The sequence below is a fragment of the Penicillium chermesinum genome, assembly GCF_028974085.1.
Source record: "Penicillium chermesinum strain IBT 19713 chromosome Unknown utg000008l:1.0-1752722.0:1.0-1753981.0, whole genome shotgun sequence".
In the NCBI taxonomy this organism is placed as follows: Eukaryota; Fungi; Ascomycota; class Eurotiomycetes; order Eurotiales; family Aspergillaceae; genus Penicillium; species Penicillium chermesinum.
In genome coordinates, this window is record NW_026695318.1 from 1204423 (window position 1) to 1227204 (window position 22782).

At 52.3% G+C, this 22782-nt stretch overlaps 9 protein-coding genes across 9 annotated transcripts; 2 read left to right on the forward strand and 7 right to left on the reverse strand.

Moving 5' to 3' along the window:
* Positions 1-378: 378 nt before the first annotated feature.
* N7468_010246 (alpha/beta hydrolase) lies at positions 379-1364 on the forward strand (the record flags this gene model as incomplete). The annotated part of the gene is given in 2 exon segments (XM_058479541.1): positions 379-951; positions 969-1364. The coding sequence occupies 2 exon segments, from the start codon at positions 379-381 to the stop codon at positions 1362-1364; spliced, it is 969 nt and encodes a 322-aa protein (XP_058326109.1).
* Positions 1365-1391: 27 nt separating this feature from the next.
* N7468_010247 (fungal specific transcription factor domain-containing protein) lies at positions 1392-3374 on the reverse strand (the record flags this gene model as incomplete). Its single annotated transcript, XM_058479542.1, has 1 exon — positions 1392-3374. One exon carries the CDS (start codon positions 3372-3374, stop codon positions 1392-1394), a length of 1983 nt encoding a protein of 660 aa, XP_058326110.1.
* Positions 3375-4507: 1133 nt separating this feature from the next.
* On the reverse strand, positions 4508-5581 carry N7468_010248 (SH3 domain-containing protein; the record flags this gene model as incomplete). The annotated part of the gene is given in 4 exon segments (XM_058479543.1): positions 4508-4930; positions 4944-5291; positions 5362-5459; positions 5509-5581. 4 exon segments carry the CDS (start codon positions 5579-5581, stop codon positions 4508-4510), a joined length of 942 nt encoding a protein of 313 aa, XP_058326111.1.
* Positions 5582-7497: 1916 nt separating this feature from the next.
* On the reverse strand, positions 7498-8538 carry N7468_010249 (uncharacterized protein; the record flags this gene model as incomplete). Its single annotated transcript, XM_058479544.1, has 1 exon — positions 7498-8538. One exon carries the CDS (start codon positions 8536-8538, stop codon positions 7498-7500), a length of 1041 nt encoding a protein of 346 aa, XP_058326112.1.
* A 249-nt stretch (positions 8539-8787) lies between these two features.
* Positions 8788-9132, reverse strand: N7468_010250 (uncharacterized protein; the record flags this gene model as incomplete). The annotated part of the gene is made up of 1 exon (XM_058479545.1): positions 8788-9132. The coding sequence occupies one exon, from the start codon at positions 9130-9132 to the stop codon at positions 8788-8790; it is 345 nt and encodes a 114-aa protein (XP_058326113.1).
* A 1521-nt stretch (positions 9133-10653) lies between these two features.
* Positions 10654-12693, reverse strand: N7468_010251 (putative PHD finger domain protein (Ing1); the record flags this gene model as incomplete). The annotated part of the gene is made up of 5 exons (XM_058479546.1): positions 10654-10712; positions 10765-11259; positions 11321-11514; positions 11570-12219; positions 12298-12693. 5 exons carry the CDS (start codon positions 12691-12693, stop codon positions 10654-10656), a joined length of 1794 nt encoding a protein of 597 aa, XP_058326114.1.
* A 1286-nt stretch (positions 12694-13979) lies between these two features.
* N7468_010252 (uncharacterized protein) lies at positions 13980-14660 on the forward strand (the record flags this gene model as incomplete). The annotated part of the gene is made up of 1 exon (XM_058479547.1): positions 13980-14660. The coding sequence occupies one exon, from the start codon at positions 13980-13982 to the stop codon at positions 14658-14660; it is 681 nt and encodes a 226-aa protein (XP_058326115.1).
* A 390-nt stretch (positions 14661-15050) lies between these two features.
* Positions 15051-18388, reverse strand: kgd1 (alpha-ketoglutarate dehydrogenase KGD1; the record flags this gene model as incomplete). Its single annotated transcript, XM_058479548.1, has 5 exons — positions 15051-15589; positions 15674-16007; positions 16084-16827; positions 16905-18092; positions 18206-18388. 5 exons carry the CDS (start codon positions 18386-18388, stop codon positions 15051-15053), a joined length of 2988 nt encoding a protein of 995 aa, XP_058326116.1.
* Positions 18389-19353: 965 nt separating this feature from the next.
* N7468_010254 (uncharacterized protein) lies at positions 19354-22520 on the reverse strand (the record flags this gene model as incomplete). The annotated part of the gene is made up of 2 exons (XM_058479549.1): positions 19354-22046; positions 22100-22520. 2 exons carry the CDS (start codon positions 22518-22520, stop codon positions 19354-19356), a joined length of 3114 nt encoding a protein of 1037 aa, XP_058326117.1.
* Between the last annotated feature and the right edge of the window lie 262 nt (positions 22521-22782).

The window sequence follows — 22782 nt, forward strand, 5'->3', positions numbered from 1 at the left end:
CTAAAAAAAAAAAAGTCTCCGTGATGACATGGCAAAACTCACTGTACAGCAAGCGATCGCGAGGGGAGATCTCGGCGTTAATCTGAGCGGGGTTCATCGGCGTTAGTCCCGCCTCGACCCACTTTTTTCATCGGCGATAATTTGGGATCTGTGGCGGGGACAAACTAATAGGAGCAAGACGTATTATGCATGGAGTCTAATGCGTCATGGCGTACTGTGAAAGCTACATTCGCCATCGGACAAGATGTGGCATAACGCCGACGACTGCAGGTATTTAAATTGGGCCCCGTTCATCGCTTCGAGAAAACAGATCCCCGTCTGAACAAGTTGCACCTTCATAAGAGGATATCTATACGTCGAACCGACTCGGAATTCAAGATGCCTTCCCACGGTCAGTACACTGTTCAGAAGGTTACATACCCATCCCATGGGGAAACAATTGCTGGGGTCCTCTTCTATCCCAAAAATGCCACGAACCCGCCCGGCATCGTCGTAACCGGCCCCTACTCCTTCGTAAAAGAGCAAGCACCGCTGCAATACGCAACCCGTCTGGCAGACGAAGGCTACGCAGCCTTGATCTTCGACCCTCGCACCGTCGGCGAGAGTACCGGCGAGCCCCGACGACAAGAAAATCCGAAAATGAAAAACGAAGATATGGTCGCCGGATTGGACTACCTGGCATCGCGCGGCGATATCGATACATCCCGGCTCTTCCTGGTCGGGATCTGCCAGGGTGGGCCCGAGTCACTGGATGTGGCATCTTACGATAACCGTGTTGTGGGTGTGGCCTCCGTCACGGGGTACTTTCGTGACCGAGAAACAGACATTTACATGATCTGTGCTGGGTGCGTTGCGTGGAAGCCAGGGGCGGACATCGGCTCTATGAAAATGCCCACCCTGAGCAGGGAGAGGCGCTATACAAAGCACGACTTGAGCGAGCTCACAAAGCCCGTGAACTGTACGAAAAGACGGGCGAAGTGGTGTACCAGCCGCTGGTCGATCCGACGCCTGCTGATCCGGAGACAGGGTCCCTGGCTGGCTTGCCTGGGCCAGTCATTTGGTCCTGGTATGGGCCGTGGACCCTGAAGAACTTTGAAAACCGGTACACAGTGATGAGCGACGTGGATCACTTCGATTATACCACCGTGCCGGGGGTGGCAAAACTAAACAAGCCGGCGCTGATCATCCATGGGGATAATTGTATGAATCCGGCCTCTGCGAAGCGCCACTTTGAATCGATTCCCACGGGCCAGAAGAAGTTGATCTGGAACAACGAGGTTTCGCATTTTCAGCACTACGATCAGCCGGATGCGGTTGATCGGAACGTGGGAGATATTGCGGCCTGGTTTGCTGAGGTCAAATAAAGATCCAAACATCACGATAGGTAGAATTTAATTGTTGAGCTCGTTCAGCAGGCTCCAAAAGCTCGCATCTGCAAAGTCACCTTCCAAGTTCCACCTGTCTGTAGGACATATAAACGCATGTGACGGCAAATCATTCGTGGCGTCTGTGAAAGGCATTTGTGGTACTGAGATTTGTTCAAAAAAGAGGTCATGTGTTGGGCGTGGAGGTAGGACGGTCTCAAAAGGAAACTCTGAGGGCGCCCGGCGGGAGAGATCTGGATCGCGGTGCAGAGGTGTGGAATACGGATTTGCCAAATATGCGCCATTATTTTCGACCGTGTCAGACATGCCGAGACGATGCCTTACGCGATGGTACAAGCTGCATACCACGCCGTGAGCGACTGTAGCCATATCGTTGGATTGCCCGATGATGCCCAGCCTCTGGATTCCTTTTGCGACCACATCCAGACATTCTGCCTGTCGCTCCTGATTCTCGTTTGGGAAGACCAGACAAAGTGCGGCGATGAGAACAATCGCATCGAAAGAGGCATAGACTGGGTTGAATACCTTGCGCTGGCGTGGCTCTGAGTTTTCGAACATTCGTTCCTGTGCCCGGAGAATGGATATCCCGGCTTTGAGAGCCTCTGTGCGACTACTCGCCACAGAGAATATAAAGGGCCGGTGAAGTGTGAGGATGACAAGGTGGATGAGGGATGATAATCCGTCTCGAGCAGCAGGGAGCCATTGACACTCGTCTAATTGGTCGAACCTTGTATCTGGACGTTCCAAGCGGCACCAAGAAGGTAGAAGTCCAAGATTTCCCTTGATCTCCTCATGGATTCTTTCAACGATGGGGTAGTCTTGCGGGCTGGCACCATTACTGTCTATCAGATGAATGTCCTGGAAATATCGATATGCCACATTATAACCGGCGAGAATGACATCAAAAGGTCGAGGAGGATCAGTTTCGGTTTGCCAATGTAAGAACATTTCCCTCCCCTTTTCGTCCTCAGCAGTCATAGCGAAGCGGTCGATTTGGAGATTAGTGGCAATCGGTCGGCCAAGGACGACAGCCATGTGGATGTCCCAGATGTGCAAAACCACCCAAAGTCTGTGGCCCACGAGGCTAGCAGCATGTTCACCGCGTTTCAAGGTCACTGGCGACTGACCTGGAACAATCTTCCCGGTATGGAGGCCGAGTTCTTGCGCATCACGGATCGTTGCCCCAAGTACATGCCACGCTTCAACGACTCTTCCGCTGCTTTTTAGGAAAGAAGCTCGTAGTAAACCAGCTTGTACAATCGAGATTGTCATATCCTTTTTGCCCAACAGTGCGAGCAAGTCAGCCCCTCTTTCGCTGTATTCACATCCGAGATCCTGGTAGGTCATATTAGGCATAGTGATGAGATTATCAGTCGTTTCATCAGGAGGATGGAAAAGGAGGGCCTGTGAAAGGATTTGGAACAGTAGCGCCGGAAATACAAGGGTCTCGAGTGCCAACCTTCCAAATCCCTCTTGAAGGTCCGAGTAAGATATTTCTTTCCATGCGGCTAGGCTGTCTCTGAATGACCCCTCGTCAATTATGGCATACTGCCAGTTGATTTCAGCGAAGAACGTTTGGGCCAGGTTGTCGATGCAGGCCTGTGATGGCAGCTGACGGACCAGCTCTTTATACTTGCGGTTTACATCACTCTGGGAGGGCTGGGCCGCAGTACGGGAGCCAGATGAAGTGGGAGGCTGGTGGATGTACAGCTCGGCAGTGCGTAATAGACTCATAGAATGGTTTACGCCATGGCTGGAGTATCCGAAGTCTCGAATTCTCTCGTGGATGTCACCAGACCACTCCTGGTGCCGCTCTACAGATTCAAGAAGTGGTCTCCCACTTGAGCCACTGCTGGCTTCTGAAGGGCGGCTCTCACCAGAATGGCTTCGTGCAGACTGGCACCATTTCGATTCAGAGTCATAGTGGCAGAGATTCTGCCAATAGCCCGTCAGTTCGAACGAACTATCGTAGCCGAAAAGGTTATGCATACCTGTGTTCCTCTCTTGGCACAGTTGGAACATGGATACTCGCGATCACACTGTTTCACCTCAGTAACGTCTTAAGGCCGTTTATTTCCGGGGCTCCTACTTTTTGTTTGCGTCGATGGCATTCGATACAAGACACGATGGTCCGTTTCCTTTGTCGTTGCTTCCTTTTCACAAGAACAGAGCCTGTCTCTGTCACTGACAGACTCGGGGTCGCCATATTGTACGGCTATCCCCGTGAGCTGCGACACTTGTAAAGTCCCTAGGGCTCGGAGGAATGCAAGAGGCTCTGAGGGCATGGGGTGACCGCCTGCTTCAAATACCCCCGCGGCCCCACCGCCTAATTCATCCTGGCGTATAGTAACTACATTGGGCTCATTCAAAGCAAATCGATTAGTTTCTCGTATTCTATGTGTGACCATGGAACTGAATTACTTTTACCTTCTAAAAGTTCACATATTACTATAGAAGCTACCAGGTAGTCATCGGACAAATAAATTTCAGCAGTCATTCTCAAATTCCAAGACAAGTTGATTCCCACACCATTGCCACGAGAGGATCTTGGTGACACAATAGGGCAGGGCAGTGAGTGCATTGAGACCCGTGATGGAGGGGAAAGCCGCTGCTGGAGTCAGCGCAGAAAGGGAAGTAGTCGGAGACGGCGTCGCGTGCGCGGAGGCTACTGGAGAAAGCTAGGAGAGGGCCTAAAGCCATTGGCTTTGGGAGATTCTACAAATAGAAATTAATATAGAGGACATTCAAGATCGAGTAGAACCCTAAGCCAGCAAAGCCGCATGGTTCAAGGGCGCTAGAGAGTTTGGAGAAATGAATTACGAGCTCTAGCCTAATCGTTTTGACCGCCAAATTCGATGATTCACTGGCTGCGATCAACAATGTTTATCTTTAGCTTCTAACTAGGTGCTTCGGGGCACTATGACCGCATTTCTATCCTCACCAAAGGGCGCATGATTTTAGGCGTTCAAGGTCTCTTCTATTCCAGGCTTCCCCACCAGTAGTGTGGATACCAATCTCTGCTCAGGGCTCCCCGTGCTGTAATGAGTAAAATCGGAAGCGTATTCTGGTCTTTTTCACTATACACATTTGATGGCCGATCCCGTAGAAGGCTGTCCTGGTGTCTATGCATTTCCTTGCGCTGCTGCTCTTTCATGGTTTGGGTAAGAATCGATTTCGGAAGCCCGCACAGGCGGAGGATCCTGGTAGAGCTCCCGTGGACCATGACTGTCTCCCAAGAGTTCGCGCGGGCCCTGGATGTCGCCTTGCATTTCGCGCGGGGTTTGGTAGTCTCCCGGTGCCTCCTGGTAGGCTGATTTTGCCTCGAGCTCCATGTCTTGTTGCCGAGAGGGCGCTTGTGAGAATTTGTCTGGAAGCGTGGACTCTGTGACCCGGTGGTCCAATCGAAGCGCGTCTGAGTTGAGGATACTCATAAGCAGCTCTGCCTCCTTGGGGTAAGGAACCTCTCCGCCGACAAGCTGACGAGCCTTCAGCTTGCGCTCGTAGACCGTTTTGTTTGCATAAGGGTTCTCGAATGTCAAGGTCAACTCCCCCCGAAACACCAGCAAAAATACCACGGGATTTTGAGAACGAATAGAAGCCGGACAAGCCTCTGGCCCCAAGCATGGCACCGTATTCTGCACTCCGGCCAGTTACAAGGGCCGCCGAGGCGTTTAAGCTAAGGCTCGCGCTCGGCATGTGCATAACCCTCGCGACCGCTTCGTCGGTACTTAGGACGAAGACAAAATCCGTGAGTTCGCAGCCAATACTACATACGCCCACTCCGCAGAGAGCAATGGCCGACGGCGCTGACCAGTTGCCGTTGGGCAGACGAGACACCATAATCCCAGAGCCGAAACGCACATTTCCGAAAAAGCCAACTCGAAAGACTGTGCAGATGATTAGGACCTAGCCTCGAAAGTCAGTTCGAGATTCATGCGATTTTGGACACTTGTCGGGATTCGTTGTCTGCAAGTACCTTGGCATGACTCAAGATCTTCCGAGGGATACCGCCATCACCGACAATCGAGGGATTAACGAATGAGTTGATGATTTTGGCGGCCTTGCGACATTCACCTAGGAAGCCGGTTAGCTGATGATTTCGTTAGGCTGGAAGGGTACCCACTCGATAAGGATGCCGGGAAAGGGTTATGGAACGGATTGCGGAGACCCTGCGGTTCTTTGGTGCTGGTCAACATCTCCTTTCACGGTCTCGCCAGTCACTGGCTGTGTACACTTCAATCTTTTGTCGCGTCTCTGCGAAGGCTGGTGGTCAGATTCTCGTTGCTCGCCATTCTCTTGGCGACTAAGCCGGAGCGGATTCTTTTCCCGCTCGACTTGGGGGCCTAAAGTCGCTTGTGACTAAATTTATCCCCACATCGTGATAACGCGATGGTTTCGCGTTGAAGAGAAAGGATCAGATTCAGGTCCTGTTGCGCAGGATTATTACTCAGGCCAAGGTCATTTGGATGCATCTGTCTCTCCAGATGTGCGTATTCAATCTGTTCATATTAACGGAGATTTGCCATATGACCCTCCCGGGCGGGTTGTGCTGTTTGAAAGGCTTCTGATCGATGTTAATTCCGGTTCGTTGAGACGCCCATGGATGAGTAAGGCTGATTGGCATTAACAGAGGTCAAGATCTTTAATTGAATGTAGGTCTGTTTTGGCAAGATCCATTTTGTTGGCAAATCTTAGGTAACAGGAAATCTGTTTTCAGCCTATGCAGGCCATGTTTAGCAGTTTGTTTACAAGTGGAAACTGGTTGATATATGCATGATCAGGTGTTATCTTACAATCCGGGTGTATAGGGCGTATCATGGTGGAATTGTCCAGATGAGAGCCTATTTTTTGTCCCATAAATGTTAGCCGTCAAAGGTTGTATGCTTACTTTTTACGTTGTCCCCCTGGTGTATATTTATGGACTCTGGCGTGGGGGCTTTTTGGGGGGGGGGGTAAAAAGTGGGTGGGTTTCCAGTAGAATTTCAAGGTTCCAAAGTTCCATGAAGTAAGGTAGTATACCTACCCAAGCCACTTGAGCCTTCCCGAATCCGGTGAAGACTCAGCGTACGCATTTGATGTTTGGCATTTCTGCCAGTCAGACCAGGTGAGGTCCACATAGAGCGAATTCTTGCACTTGTGAGCATATTGGAAATTGGGAGGGCTGCAACCTATCTTCCAGAAGCTGGTCAGAAGCTTTCAACGAAGATCCAGGAACACCAAGAATTGTAGATGGCCATACTCAACACGATATTATGTTATAATGAAGGATCTGATAGCGCCACACCTTTCGCCCTTTCGGGAAACGGACTAAGAAATGATACGGGCTATTCGTCTTATATAAAGCGGGGTAATGGGGTAAAGAAGACGAGCTTTTTGATTTAGCATGCTTTGAATAGACTTCCCTCGGGTCTTGATTGCTTGGAGGGTATGGGATAGCCATCTCCAGCTTGCGCAGTCAATTGCTACTCCTAGTGACAGCACTTAAGGGGATAGCCCAGGGCCAATTTTCTTACAAGTGGATATCGTGTTCAAAATTCATCAAGGAGGTCAGGAGAGCTCACCCTAATCCAAGTAACTTACTATTACATTGGTCGACCCGGGCTCCCTCAGTGGATCAGGGTGATTATGGAATGACCACTGATCGGCCGAGCCCTCGTGAAGGTATAGTCGGACATACCTAGAGAACAAAAAAGATCTAGTGAACTCTGAAGTGGAGGGAAGCCAAGGCCTCCAATCGGCTATCCCCGTAGTACGTATGCGCTGATGTGGCCGCGCATGCCTCTTCACGCTAAGAGTAGAGAGCTCCACCGCCCTAACGTATGGCTTTCTGCAGCGAAAATGATTCTTGGAAAATGCTTTTGAAATTATCCGTGTGGTATATTGAAGATGAAAGTAACAGTAGGGAAAACAAATAAGGCCTGCTCAGAACCGACAAGAAATGAAGTTATAAACCACAAGGCCTACATCGATAGATTTATATATCAAGCCCAGTTCCAACTGCATCTCAGACAAGCCCGGAGTCGCAGGCGGCTGAACCAACAAAAGGAGAAAAAAAAGGTGAAAATTACATATTATCCCGAGCCACACAGCGCACAACTTACTACATAACCATCTAGCCCCTCCAGTCAATCTCCACAGAGAGACGAACCGCGCCAGGGAAGAGGTTTCCACCGAGGCCGTTGGCCTGGGTGTCCGAATAATAGGCATTGGTCACAGTGCTTCCGCCGGACGAGATACTGGAGCATCTGGTGGCGCTGTTGAGAGCGTCGCAGATTCGCATGCCCTGGACTGGATCACCACTGGCCTTGGCCGTAATGGCGGAGACATCGTATCCGGACCAGTATTTATTGTCCTGGTTACCAAAGTCAAATTCACCCCAAGTAGCGGAGTACTGACCACTCCAGTTCACAGGAATAGTAGCTCCCGCGGCGGCAGCCCAGCCACCCTGGGAGTTCTCGTCGAAAGCCCAGTACCTGGTTTCACCGGCCGCGAGGGTGAAGCTGTGGCAGGCTTTGCCGAACCAACCGTCCATTTGACCGTCGGGGCCAATCTTGTTCCAAATCTTGACGGTCCAGTCCTCGGTGTTGGAACCCGTGAATTGGACCACGTATTTGTAGGAGCTAACGTCCGAAGCAGAGACTTCCTGAATGTTGGAGCCGTATGGGATGCCAACATTTCCGACGTAGGTATCGACGTTGCTGCTCAAGTTATAGGGAGTACTGACGCCACCAAAGCCAGAGGTAGAGAAGACGCCATCAGAAGGAACTGAAGTCCAATCGGCAGATGCGCCTGATGAAGTGGTGCTTACGATCGAGCTGGTAGATGTCGTTGCCACCACTGAAGTGGTGGGCTCGGCAGTTGTGGTTGGGGTAGAGTCAGGCGTAGAAGTGGAAGTGTACTCGGAAGAAGACGTAGAGGTATACTCCAAGACGGTGGTGGAAGTCGTTGTTGGCTCACTCGTCGTTGCCTCGATGGCTGCGGTACTGAAAGTAGTCGATTCACAAGGGCAAACAGTCACAGTCAGTTGGCTAGTGAGCGTAACCGTCGCAACATCGCGAGGATGATGGGCGTGGCGGCGGCCATGGCTCTCAACCCGGGCGAGAGCGCTGGAAGATAGAGCTGCCAGCAGCGTCAAGGACTTAGAGAAATGCATTGCGACCAAATGATGGTTTGGCGACAGCCGAAGACCGAATTGAAAATAGATAAGGCTTCCAAGAGCGAGAGAAAACGGATAATCGGTGAAGCTACACTATAAAAGAGTGCTAGTGTAGAGCACCTTTCAAAGAAAGACTGAAGTACAGGACTTCGCCAAAGGAGAGAGCGGGTGTCTAGAGAACGATGGATACCGAGAAGAGCAAGCAAACGGGGGCCAATTAGTTTAATTAAACCATATAAAAAAAGCCTAGTCCTGGTCAGTAGATCGCCTTGCATGCGTATTCTGGGGCCACTCTAGGCACACGCTAAGCACACATAGGGCTCGAAGTGGCCATGACCGGGACGGCGGAAACGCCTTAGTCCAAATTTTGCCCCAAATCTGGCCGGGTGTAGACGGTGGATCAGCGCTAAAGACGCACGCTGAGGAGATGAGACCATCCGTAAGCCACGCCCAGGATCCACCGCGGGACTCGATCTCATTGCTGAAACCATATTCGTTTTGGAGTGCCACTGGCCGCAAGAGGCGGTTTCTGCTTTGTACATGCCTTCCGGCCTTTATTTGAGCAGACGCCTCTATTTTCAAATGACCCATTGGTCTATTTTTATGGGTCTAGGCCCCAAAGCGCGAAACAGACCCAGTGGTGTGGCTTTCAGGTACCGCTACTCTCTACCGGGGAGGAAATGCTTAGCAAGTGGGGTCTCGTCCAATCACAGAGCCAATAAACCCCCCAGATAATTACTTGTCCATAATAATAATAATGATAAAGAAAACCCGCAGCCATTTTAAAACGAGAAGATTCTCCACTCAGTCCAATAGCCACGCGATGGCCTACGCCAGCTATGGGGGGTGTTGGCCGCGTACTCCCGCGAGACCGCACATTATGTGGTGCACTCGGCGCTTAAATGCACAACAAAAGCTACCAGTTAATATGACCGGTCCTTTCGGGCTCTTCAGACGATCTTGACAAACCGTCTGATGGGTAGGCTGAGTGGTATGGGAAATGGAATTCTTTAGAGACCGCCAGGCTTTTAAGGCGTTTCAAGTTGATGGAACCAGACAAAGAACGGATTTCCCCCAAACACACTATGCTATCAGTTCATTCGAAAAGCGCTCAGAAGGGGCCGCGACTCATTTGCCATGACTTTCTACCGAGAGATATACCTGAGCCTGATGATCTTCGTGTTCGATCGGCAGTCGCCCGGGCTATCTGGAGATCAGTAAGCCCATGCACCAAGGTTCAGTAGGGCTGAACATGCCATCGCGGCCAATCACACACTGGCAAGCCCGCTCGCTTTTGCCGAGTCCAACTATGGCGCCCATGCAATAGCCTTTGTTTATGACTTATGATGCAGGTCACGGGGGTAATCCCGTAGCCGATTCGAACTTGAAGAAACTATCATCGGGACAGCGACAGAGGACGACACTTATAAGGAAGTCACACTGTCACACCAGATTATATCGGGAACTAATGCAAGCTCGGCCCCTGGATGAGACGCGGAGGTTTTGCTACGCGCCCAGTGCGTTAGGCTGGTCTGCTTTGTCTTTTTATGCATTCTGTGCACGGCGCAGAAGACTCCCGGTAGTACTTTGGATCAATGCCTGCAATGGCAACAAGACAGTCCATAGGACTGAATCAGAAGGCTAGACTTGGGTCCAGCCCTTATCTTGCAGCGTCTTATCACTCTATAGAATCTAAGCATGATCAGCTCGTGGTTGCACTACTAGGGCGCTTCTCGCCAAGCCTTGACCAGAGCTGAGTATTTCAAACAAGGGACCTGAGGCTGAGCGAGTCGCCGACGCTGATTTCCAGGATTGCTTGTCCCGCTGAGACTTGCTGATCGCTACTTATTTTGGCCGGCGGCGGTAACGCCGACCGTTCCGCTGCGGGTCTCTGGCCTAAATTAGGAGACGACAGATCAGGAAAGCCTGCGGCTAAGATGTACTGGCAGACACTGGAGACATAATTGGTATATCTTTGCTATGCGTTGCGAGAGCAGCAAATTGAAAGCCTTGAGGCTCAACATTCAATGGGACGACTGAAGCCAACATGGCCTCGGCCATAGGAAATCCTCTAAACTGGAAACGCCGTATTCGAGCGTACTCTCTTCGTAATCAACGCCCATTGCGACCTCGCCGCATGTTGTCCTTGCACTCGTTACAATACCATTTCACTGCGCGATGTTAGAGGACATTCGAACGAGGCAGACGAAATAGTCAACTTACCATTCTTGCCTGGCGGCTTCGTCAAGCCCACGCAAGACAGATGGAACCACTCGCGCGGACAAGCATCGTTATCACAAGCAACCATCTCGCCGAAGCTGATCTCGTTACAGTAGCAGTAGCGGGGTTCACCCTCCTCGTCTTCGTCGTCGCCTTCGTGAATAGACTCCTCGTCAGACGGGATAGCCGGGGCCGGAACGGTCTTTTTATTCGTGCGCTTGGCAGGGCCCTCGGTATTTCGGGTGGGGCGGGTTCGGGATGGGACTGGCTCCGCGAAGTTCGACATCAACGGCGTGGAGGTCTTGGAGTTTCTGCCCTTGCTGGGCTCCGGCTCTACTGATTCGGTAGGGCGTCCGTCTAGCTCGTCGCGGCGAGTGCCAGCCGGGACAGAGACTCGACTACCCATGCCGCCTTCATAGTCGTGGTGTACATCGGGGTTGCCGATTTCAGGCTTGACGAGGCCATCGCGAGGGGTGGATCTGGGGTCGGCTGCTTTTGCTGAGGACGAATATTAGCAAGACTTTCGATCTCTACTCCTGGAAGAACCGGGACCACTTACAGGTAGTGGGCTGTCCGACACGGTTGGAAGCAGAAGATGTGGGCCGCTGTCGAGAGTTGCTGGTGACCCCGGCATTCTGCTGCGCGCGCGAGGTTTGCGGTCGTGCGGGGCCCGGACTTCGTGGCGCATTAAAAGTCCCGATAAGCGGAGAAGGTGGAATCGCTGGAGATGCCGCGTTGGAATTGCTGTTGGGCCTGCACAAAGCACTTGGTTAGCAGTAATCGAAACAAAGAGACAGAGAGAACATACTTCTTGCGGGCGGCAGCAGTCCCAGAGCTTCCAGCATTAGTAGCACGGGACCGTTTCTTGTCAGCGTCCTTAGCAGCACCTCCTCGGCTACCCGCGCCGCTGGCTGAGCGATCCATCGGCGTACTCATTTCTACGGCAGGAGGGGCAACCACCTTGCGACGCTTCGGCGCGGCACTTGGTTCGCCCGAGTCCACGCGCGATGTCTTAGTTGCTGTCTTGCGCGATCCACGAGTTTCTTCATAGTCCGCGTCAACATGACCCCGGCGCTGTTTACGCGCCATGACGGCCTCGCGCCGCGCCTCACTCCGACTGGCTGCTTCGGCTTCATGCATCGCGTTGGCAATATCGTGTCTGTGGTTTACAGCCTCCCGCCGTGGTCGCTCATTGGCAGTCGTCTTCGTGGTGCTCTTGTTGGAGTATGCCCAGTGTGTAAGACTACCCAAGCGAGCCTCCTCACTAACCTCGCCCGCGATGTAAGGGAAAATGGTATCTAGACGGAGGATCTGACGGTCCAATTCCTCATTCGCGTTCGATATAACGTGGTTCTTCTCGTCCGCAGTCATCATAAGATCGGAAAGGTTCTGTCGGACGCGATCGAACAGAAGGCGGCGATTTTTGCTCTCGGAGGTCTCGGGGGCTTGGGTGAGCTCCTAAAGAAAAGGAAAGGAATGGTATTAGTATAGACTCAAAAAAGCGTCCTGAAGCACCAATACTGGGGATTCGCTTACCTTAGGCATAAAATCTTCGCGAACCACCCCTCCCACAATAGGCGCCGGATGCGGAGGGTATGGAACGGGCTGTGAGTCCAACGAGAGCTGCAGAAGCTGCAGCAGGTTCTCCTCAAGCGCCCATGCTTTCGCATCCACTTCCTTCAACAGAGAGTTATGTCGGCGGAACTCGCGTGGGAGGGCTGTTATCGCGTCCGTAAAATGCGTGATGGCAGGGTAGAAACCGTGAGGAACAGGGGCCTCAGAGGCGATCTCCGTGGTCGAGCCGCGACCAAATCCGAATGACGATCTGCCAATCGTCTTGGAGGTTCGGGAAGGGTTCGTACGAGTTTGCCGGGCCGATTGTCGGAGTCCCTGGCCCTGAGGATTCAGGGCAGACGAATTAATAGCGGACATTGCGAATAATTCAGCTGAAGCCGGAGACGGCACCGCTTTCCGGACGAGTTTGACGTGACAAGTTTGATGCAATGGGTATGGGTGCCAATCTTAGTAGACGCGGGGTTATAGCGGAGGTCTGGCAGCATGAACCGACATGTGGTACCTCGTGGAGTAGCGGCAATAGACCGGTGAGGGTCAGAGGGTAGCTGGAAGTTTTGCGTGCGGAGAAGAGCGCATCAGGATCCGGTGGATTTCGGACTGGATATTCAGGCACCACTTCGATTTGTCATCGCCACATGCCTGACGTCAACCTTCGAGGTAAACAAATGGACATTCGTATAAGCGAAAGCATATATATAGCTCGCCCAACAAAGAAAGGCCTGGGGATGTTGCATGATACTTGTCATGCAATCTGGGGAAAATAAACTTCTTTCTGGAGTTCGGAGGAAGTCGCGGAAGATATAACATTGCGGGCAAACGAAATGCACCGAAGAACTCAGAGTGTACCTCTTACGTATAAAGCCAATATTCCTACGGCCTGCTGGGTCTATTCCTAGGTCTACTTGCTCTGCGGTTGAAATCTATCTCCTTGGCATTTACAATGCTCGTCAGCACCTCAACTGTGGCGTTTCTTACTCTCCCTGTGGTCCGGACTGCGGCTGGCCCTCCAGACTCGGAGGGACTTAACCCGCGTAATACTCACTGGAGAGTTTTACTTTAGCTAAACTTACATGTATCAGACAAAACTGTTATTTTACCTGACGGAGTTGTTCCAGAGGTGGTTTATCAAATCGTAAGCGTGACATATGAGGATCCTCAGTCTTCATCTCAGAGGCAGCTATCTAACAAGAACCGCTTTAGTATTATGGCAGATCTGCCGAGCAGTATAACATTATTCCAACCCCGGGCACAGAACGGGCGCTGCCAAATAGTTGCCTTCTTAATAACTCTATGGGTAGAATAGGAACCTGCCCAACTCAGGTATTGTTGATTCCGTATAGTGTACCGGGACTGGATTTGCACATGGCAAGAGCCCGAAGCAACGTGGGTTTGTGTTGCTGGCTAATAAGCGCTATACCACTACCAGCATCCAAATAATATCAATGACACTAGATGACGCATCCATGGCCGTGTAGTCCTACAAATATGCCCAGATTAAGTCTCGGAGGGCCTCTGGGCCGCACCCGATCTGGATATCCAAAACGTAGAGCCCACGGGCATTGATGTAGACTCTATGAGTTCATGCATCTGCTACTAACTTCAAGAAATCAAAGAATCATATATATTCGCTTATAAAAACCAGAATGGACTACTGGCTTACCCCGGCAACGCCCATAAGCACAATCGGGCCCTCGCCCACTCTCGCCCAACAAGGAATCTTCATATTCGACGAGACAGAGGGCGGAATAACTTACCTCACCCCAGACGAGATCTACACCGCAACCCCTGATCTCCCCGAAGAAACCCTCGATCTCATCGGTTTTCCGAACCGAGCCAAAGTATGCGCCTACCTGAGCGCCCTCCCAGAACACCAGAAATGCATCTGTGAAGTTCTGCGCGGGCTAGATTGGGTGGAGAGCGATATCTATCAGATCATGGTCCCGCTGGAGGAGAGCCAGAAAGGGATCCGAGAGGAACTGAAGAAGTCAGGGCGGACGAGGGCGGAGATTGAGCGGTTGGATAACCTTTGTTATGCGGGGCTGAGCATTTCGGCGCAGTTGAAACGGCCGGGGAAGAATCGGGGCGCGGAGTTGATTCAGATGGAGATCTTCTTGAGGGATGAGATCCTACGCAGGAGGCGGATGATGCTTGGGGAATTCATTACGAATGAGGGGAATGTCTGTCGTGTCCCTATGCGTCTGAGGGCGGGATCTGACAGATTGGTGGGTGAAGAAAGTGTTGCTCCTCTTGAAGCTCCTCTTGAAGCTCCTCTTGAAGCTACTTTAGAGTCCTCTTGCGAGGATGCCTCTTGGTTTAGAGTGTAATGTTGAGGGTGGACGCCTCGATTCGTTTGAGATGCGGTGTCAGGATCTTGTTTGCTATACAAATTTTGCTACGAGAACAGGAATGGAAATACTGTGTGCGTTATACCAGATTGAAATGCCCTGAACAAAAATGAAATTATTGTATTTTACAAAAAAAAAAAAGCCACGGGTTCTACGTATAGATGGGTCCAAATGTCTAGCGAAGCTAAGACAAATCTTGTACACCACAGGCAAGAACTGAATCAAGCTCTCATGCACATTAAACGGGGATCGGTACAAAGGGAATTGGACGCAAGCTCCCAAGGTGCACCGTCAAATATCGGAAAGCACAACGCGGCCACACGCCTCAGGCCAGACAGGCTCATCATCGTAACAGCTACAAGAGCGAACTTACTCGCCCTTGAGACGCTCCTGGTGGACGGAGAAGGCATCCTGTAAGAACTCCTGCTCTTCCTTGAGATGAGTAGCCTTGAGACCGGTAGCGACGGAAGCGCTAGGGGCACGACCAGCGTACAAGACGTGGCGGCGGTTGTGGTGCTCGGTGGCGTTCAGAAGAGTTTCGATACGAGGCTGGGCGTAGGACCAGGCACCAGCGTTCAGAGGCTCTTCCTGGGCCCAGACAATGTCCTTGGCATTGGGGTAGCTGTCAAGATTCTCCTTAAGTTGGGCCCAGGGGAAGGGGTGCAGCTGCTCGACACGGGTGATCGCGGTGTTGCGGATACCGTTCGCTTCACGGTGCTTCGTCAGAGCAGCGTAGACTTGGCCGGAGCAGAGAATAACGCGCTCGATCTTCTCGGGCTCGTCAATAGCACTACCGTGGGCGGGGTCACGAATGATCCACTGGAAGTGGGACTCGCCACTGAAGGCATCGAGGTCAGACCGGGCAATGGGGTGACGCAGAAGAGCCTTGGAGAAGAAGATAATCAAAGCTGGAGGACGTTAGTTTAGGTTCAATCATGAGAGGAAGAAAAGGCAAAAAAAAAAAAGAAACCAGACGGAAAGAGGGAACATACGCTTGCGGAACTGGCGGTGGATCTGGCGACGAAGGATGTGGAACAAGTTGGAGGGCTCGGTCATGTAGGCAATCTGCATGTTGCAGTCCTGGTGCTGACGGTCTAGCTTGTCGGCAGAGGGGAAGACACGGGGTTCCTCGTTACACAGCTGGAGCCAGCGCTCCATACGACCGGAAGAATGTTCAGGCCCCTGGCCGTCGTAACCGTGGGGCAGAGAGACAACCAAACCGGAACGCTGCAACCACTTGCTCTCACCGGAGGCAATGAACTGATCGATAATACATTGAGCGTTGTTGGCGAAGTCACCGAACTGAGCCTCCCACATGACAAGAGCCTCGGGGGGAAGTCAAAGAGTAACCGTACTCGAAACCAAGGGCACCGAACTCAGACAGGGAAGAGTTGGAGATGACGAAGCTACCCTGATCCTTGCTGACGTGCTGCAGGGGGGTGTACGTAGCCTCGGTCTCTTGGTCGTGGAGGACAGCGTGACGCTGAGAGAAGGTACCACGCTCAACATCCTGTCCAGAGATACGGACGTGGTAGCCCTCGTCGACAAGGGTACCGAAGGCAAGAGCCTCGGCAGTGGCCCAGTCAATACCGGTTCCCTCGTCGACAGACTTCTTGCGGTTGGCAAGGATACGCTTCAAGTTCCTGTGGAGAGTGAAGCCCTCCGGGGCGTCGGCAGCGCTAACCTTGTCGGCAATGTTCTTGAGGGAATCAGGGCTGACGGCAGTAGGCAAGTGAGGAAGAACCTCAGTAGCAAGCTCCTTAGGGGTCTTGAAGTTGTTCCAAGCGGAGGTCAGCCACTCCTTTCCGGTAGGCTGGTAGTCCTTGCTGCGGTCGAAGCTGTCGTTCAGCATGCCCCAAACCCACTTCTTGTGCTCATCAATGTCCTCCTTGGTGAAGGTGCCCTCGGTGATCAGCTTCTCCACGTACTTGTCAAGCTGAGCCTTCTGGGAGGCAATGCGCTTGTACATAAGGGGCTGAGTGAAAGAAGGCTGGTCAGTCTCGTTGTGACCCTGCTTACGGTAGCAGACGATGTCGATGACAACATCGCGCTTGAACTCAGCACGCCAGTCAGCAGCAACCTGGCAGACGTAATTGACGGCCTCAACATCGTCACCGTTGACGTGGAAGACAGGCGCGTCAATGGACTTGGCGATGTCCGAGCAGTAGGGGTGGACCGAGCAAATCGGGGGTCAGTAGTGAAACCAATCTGGTTGTTCACGACGATGTGGATAGTACCGCCGGTCGAGTAAGCGGGAAGTGAGTGGAATCCCATAGTCTCATAGACAACACCCTGAGCAGCAAAAGCAGCATCACCGTGCAACAGGACACCCATGGCAGTGTTGAACTCGGTCTCGTCCTTGTTGTAGTGCTGGATGGCACGGGCCTTACCCAGCACGACGGGGTCCTCAGCCTCCAAGTGAGAGGGGTTGGCAACCAGCGACAGCTGGACGCGCTTTCCGGAAGGAGTGGGACGCTCAAAGTTCATACCCAAGTGGTACTTGACATCACCAGATCCCTCGTCGGAAGGCTCGGTAGAACCAGCGAATTCACTGAAGATGGACTCATTGGGCTTGCGGACGACGTTGGAGAGAACATTCAGACGACCACGGTGAGGCATACCAATGACAATGTCCTTGATACCGTAGTCGACACTGCGGTCAATCAGAGCCTTCATACCAGGCACAAGGGTCTCACAACCCTCCAGACCGAAACGCTTGTCATTGGGGAACTTGGTGGCAAGGAAGGCCTCAAAGCTAGAACTCCAGATCAGACGGTCGAGAATACGGCGCTTGTCGTCAACGGAGTATTTGTATGGCTCAGGGATCTCGAAGCGGTCACGAATCCATTCGCAAGGCTTACGATCGGGGATATGGATGTACTCGACGCCGTAAGAGCCACAGTAGATCTTCTCGCAGGCAGCAATGATCTCGCGCAGGGTCATCTTTTCGCGACCCTCGGTGACGAAGCGAGGCAAGATACCGGGTCCAAGAGCGAAGGATTGGTCGAGGTCGCGCTCGGTAAAGCCGTAGTGGTCGAGCTCCAACTCCTTGGGGTTTTCGTAACCAAAAGCCTCGGCTTCTCCACGAATGCCGAGAGGATCGATCTTTGCCTTGTGGTGACCACGGGCCTGGTAGGCGCGCACCAGCAGCTGGACTTTCAAGTGGTTTGTGACATCGGTACCGCCGGAGAGACCAGCGCCAGGCATGTCCTGGGGAACACCGCCGGTAGGGGTAGGAACGAGGGTAGGAGGGGGAGTGAAAGCACGGGAGATGGGCATGTTGCCATCTTCCATGTTCTTGAAGTAGGTCTGCCACGAGATGTGCACGCTGGAAGGATCCTGCTTCCACGCAAGGTACATCTCATCGACATAGTTGGCAGTGTTACCGGAGAGGAAAGAATCATTAGGGTCCTAAAATCACGCGGCGGAATTAGTGAATGTTTCGAAAGGGTCTCCCTGCTTGGGCGCATCGCAGTATTGAGTGGCAGGCGATTTCAAATATTATCCAGGGATTGATAGCTTACCACTCCAGCGCTAGCACCCTCCGCGGACGAAGCGTAGAGCCGGGCGCCATTGGGGGCACGGTCGACGAGAGCAAGAGGGCGGCGGGCGGCAAGGCCAAAACCAGGGTTCTTCGAGGCCAAACGGGCGCTCGAGGCCAGGTGGAAGGACCTCCGGGAGGCCTTCAAAGCAGTATTCCTAAACATTGCGGGATTTTTCCGTCACTCAGGACGTATCCGTGACGTGTGGAAAGGAGTTATGGAAGACAACGATTCTTGGACTCGAGGGAATCGGACTCAAAACGCGTGTCAAAGACCTTGAACATGTTTCTATTAGCTGACAATCCATACCCACGACTCAAGTCGCCAGACTGTTGTTATTCTGCCGGCCAAACCGGAGCCAACGGAGCGGAGACACGTACAGGGTTCTCAGCGCAAAACAGGTGTCGACGATTATTGCCGTAGCACCTGTATAGAGACTGAACTCATCAGAGAGCAGAAACTCTGCTGATGAACAAAAGTGGAGTGGGGAGGAGTAAAATGAATTAACGGTAGTAACGAGGAAGAGCTACGAAAGGAACCTGCAACTTGGAACTTGGGATGCGGCCGGTGCGCTGACTCAGCAGGTGCCGCGGACGGATGGATGGGGTAAAATGTGAATAACAGATTGACAACGGATTGTCGCCCTGACAATTATAGCATGAATCAAAGGACGAAAGGAATTTTCTGTGGAGTCTGACCCTGGACTGGTCGTTTTGATTTGTTATGGAATTTTACGAGGCACCAATGGCTTGGCCATTCGGCGCGTTTCGGTCTTCTGCGGGTGTCTTCGGCCAATCGGATGTTGATTGGCTTGGATGACGGCACTGGCTGCCGGTTGAAGTCATCGCCATACTTCATCCTCATCAAATGGCCCTAGCAGCTTAGGCATCTTATGTTCTCAAGCTAGTGTTCTCTCGTGGCAGGCCGCAGAAAATAATGCAAATGATGAAACAGTACTAGACCGGAGAAATTCTCAATCGTGACATCGTGAAACATGGTCCAACAAATCCGCCTGATGCAACATATAAGGAAAGAAAGGTAATTAGTATGTCCATATAGAGAAAAAGAAAAAAAAAATAGAAGAGATATCGAGAGGCAAAAGGAAGAAAAAGGGGTGTGATGCGAGGAAATTACAGCTCATTGAAGTGTTGAGCTGCGCCGGCACTCGGCAATTCTTCTTCGAAACCGGCGTACATCGGCCCGTTCGGCGGGAGATCGGCAGACTGGCCCAGCCGGTCCTTGAGTGGCGATGCAGTATGAGGAACATTCTCGTCGCGGGGAGGCGATACACCAACCGGCGCATCGTCAGGGAAAGTGCGGAAGTCGGAAGGGCTAGCCTCTGAAGCTCCAGTGAAGCTGCCGCGGTTGGAAGACGGAAGGGGATGAGGCGGCGGGCTTCCGGCACTGCTGCGAAGGCTGCCATTGCTGCCTCCCCATGCACCACGACGCAGCTTCATGAGAGCACTCAGGGTCATTTCATCGTCCAAATTACCCATGTCGACCAGCTGCGCGAGGCCCGGGCTGGCAAGGGCCGGGTTGGAATGAGCCCCGAGCGGCGTCTTGACGGAAATCATTGAATTGCGATTGCTCCATTCGCTTCGTTCAGTGATTGGGGTCAGGCTAGGCTCTTGGAATTTGCCCCGGCTGCTGAAACTACGGGACACTCCTTCCACACCCCGGGGCCCGAAGTAACCACCATTGACTAGTTCAGCGTTAGAGGTACCGTGGGCCTGAGCGTAGAAGCCAAATTCTTGGCCATAAAACCCCTCATCGTCGTTTTCAAGTGCCTCTGCGTTGGCAGCTGCAATGATTGGATCATCAAAGTATCCATCCTCGTCGTAGAAGTAGTCATCGTTACCGCCATCGAAGGGTATCATGTCTGCGTACTGGCTGAGACGACTATCATCAGACGTCAACCCTGGTTGAGAATCGTCCGTTTGAGAAGTGAGCGAGATACTCTCCTGCGCCAAAGACCGACTGCTGGTGCTGAATGTACGCTCAAAGCGACTTGGACCGGCTGCTTCATGAGCTGCAAATGCCAAGGCATTATGCAGGACTTCCAAGTTTTGCTCCGTGAGCACCCCGCCATGGGCTCTGGCAGGGCCCATATTTGGGATTGGATCACCAAGTGGCCCGCGTTTCAAAACATTCACTCCGTATTCACTAGCCACACTGGGCATATGCTTGAGACCTTGAGGGGTATCCTCTTCGTGTAGAACGTCTTCGTCCAAGATTTCATCATAGGCTCGGCCCTTGTCCTGTTCAGGCTGCGGTACCTTTGCTTTGTCAACCGTTTTACGTTCGTAAAGATGGCTTGTCTCGTCATCAAATATAGACTCGTCGAAGCTTTCACTCTGATCATCAAGGCTCAGGTCCCCAAATTCTCCGTCGTCGAAGTAGAGGTCATCGTCATCGTCCGCAAGAGCCTGAGTCTTTTCAGTTCGCATCCTATATGGCTGATGGCCTTCGGGATTAGGAGTCTCCGCCACTGAAGTGGATGCTTTCAAAGTTTCTTGGCTAGCGACATGGTGAGGTTGATTCTTTTCGTTGTGGGATAATTCAAAACCTCCATTGTATTGACGAGCAGGGTTCAGCGATTCCTCACTAGCAGAATGGCCAGGGGGCGCCATGGTTTCAGCTGGCGCAGGAGTTATGGGACTTGCAACGACAGGTGATAGGCCCGGCACGGCCCATGACTTGAGCTCCCCATTGATATTGCGAGAAACCATAGGTGCTGAGAAGTCATCATCCTCGTCGTCATAATCGGCATTGACTCCTGGAATTTTTTCTTCAAGGTCATCATAGTCATCCATCATATCATGATCAAAGTCTTCGTCAAAGTCGTCGAAATACCCATTTTCAAGCTTCAGCTGAGCTTCCTTGGCCTTGTGCTCTTTGTGTCGCTCCTCTAGCAATTTCTCCTGAACGGATGATTCAACCCCGCCCATATCGAAACTGAATCTAGATGAGGCGTTGCTTTTCAAGTGCTTGGGAAGAGTTGCTGCTGGATGGGGAACATGCGGAATGGTATCCTGGTCAGGTTGCACTATCGGACCACTTGGTTTCCCCAGGCTCATACTATGCTCGGGAAACACATCAGCCGGTGATGCTGGCGGAAAGTCTCCGGGAAGCTCTGCTGGGAGGTTTTCATAATGACCATTCCAACTTGGCGCCTGGTCGGGCAATGCAGAGGGCAACTTTTTAGCGAACACCGGTATTGACTTATCGTAACCCGGTGGCGTCGAACTCGTCAGAAGCGATGATTGGAGATAGCCTTTATTTTCAATTTGAAGCACTTTCTGATTATCTTCGAAGTGCTCCTTGAAAACAGGCGAGTGGTCACTGTGTGGCCTGGCTTGCCCATTCCATCGACTTGCAGGACTCAAATCTTGTGCGCTCAGCGCATTATTACCATCTCCTGCGGTAGCTGAAATTCCAGAGACATTCCTCCGAGGTGCTCGAGGTGCAGAGAAATCATGAACGATTTTCCCACGAATCCGCGGATCATAATCATCCGGTATGGCTGGCACTAAGGTCGAGGTGTTGATTTTCGCATCTTCGACTCGAGAACCGGCCATTTGCGACGACCGCCGACGAGCAAGGAGGGACATGGGGTTCAAAAGATGGAGCATGGCTTTTCCTGACTTGTGATGTGTATTATCCATTATGTCGCGCTCGGGCTTAGTTTCCCTTTGGGACGCGGTTGCTTTCTCGCTCATGAATTCCTCGGGGATGCTTTGATCCGGGATTGATTTGATCCCGGGCCTGCGGTGGGCGAGCGCCTCTGGTTTTCCAACGCCTCTGTTTGCAAAGCTCGAGGCCCCTTGAATGACAATCGGAAGGGTGAGCCGGCTTTAGAATTCGGCTCGCCGTCACCCTGGTCTGGCCGAAGTCCAGAAATGGAGAGCTGAGAATTGTTTTTCTGCGACATGACGGCATCTTGGGGACGATACTCTTCCGGACTCGAGTGAGGACGATATTCTTTTTCGGATAACGGGCAAGGGACGGCGAGAGATGCGGAGGAAGAGAGGGTTGCTGTTGTATTGAAGGTCAAGCTTAGCTTGGATGGATCATTTTCGAGCGGAGAACCACTCCATGGTGGGGCATCGTGCAATGGGGTGAAACTGATCGCATCTTCAATGTTTGGGGTATCAGGTAGCTCCGGGAGTTGTGGAAGGGTGGTGAGTGGGCTCTCTGGGCCATTTGCGGGCGATGGACCGGGGGGTAGAGATGTTGGTGTTGCCGCAGCGCGGCGATGATCGCGACGCCAATATGAGAAGACGGTGGAGGGAGGCATTCTTGTCACGGAGCAGACCTCAGGAGCTGCCTAGTCGAATATCTCAAGGAGCGGAAGCCATCCTGATCTTGTTTAGTTGTGGATGGCTGGCATTAAAAATGGTCAGGAAGGCTGGTCGGTCTCACATACCACTGGTGGGGCTTGTAGCGGCGACCCCGAAAACGCCGCTAGGGAGACCCGTGCGGTCACTGTTGATCAAGTGTATGAATAATAGCAGGTGGTGAATACAACGCGAACTGCATAGTAAAAGGCAGACAAAAAG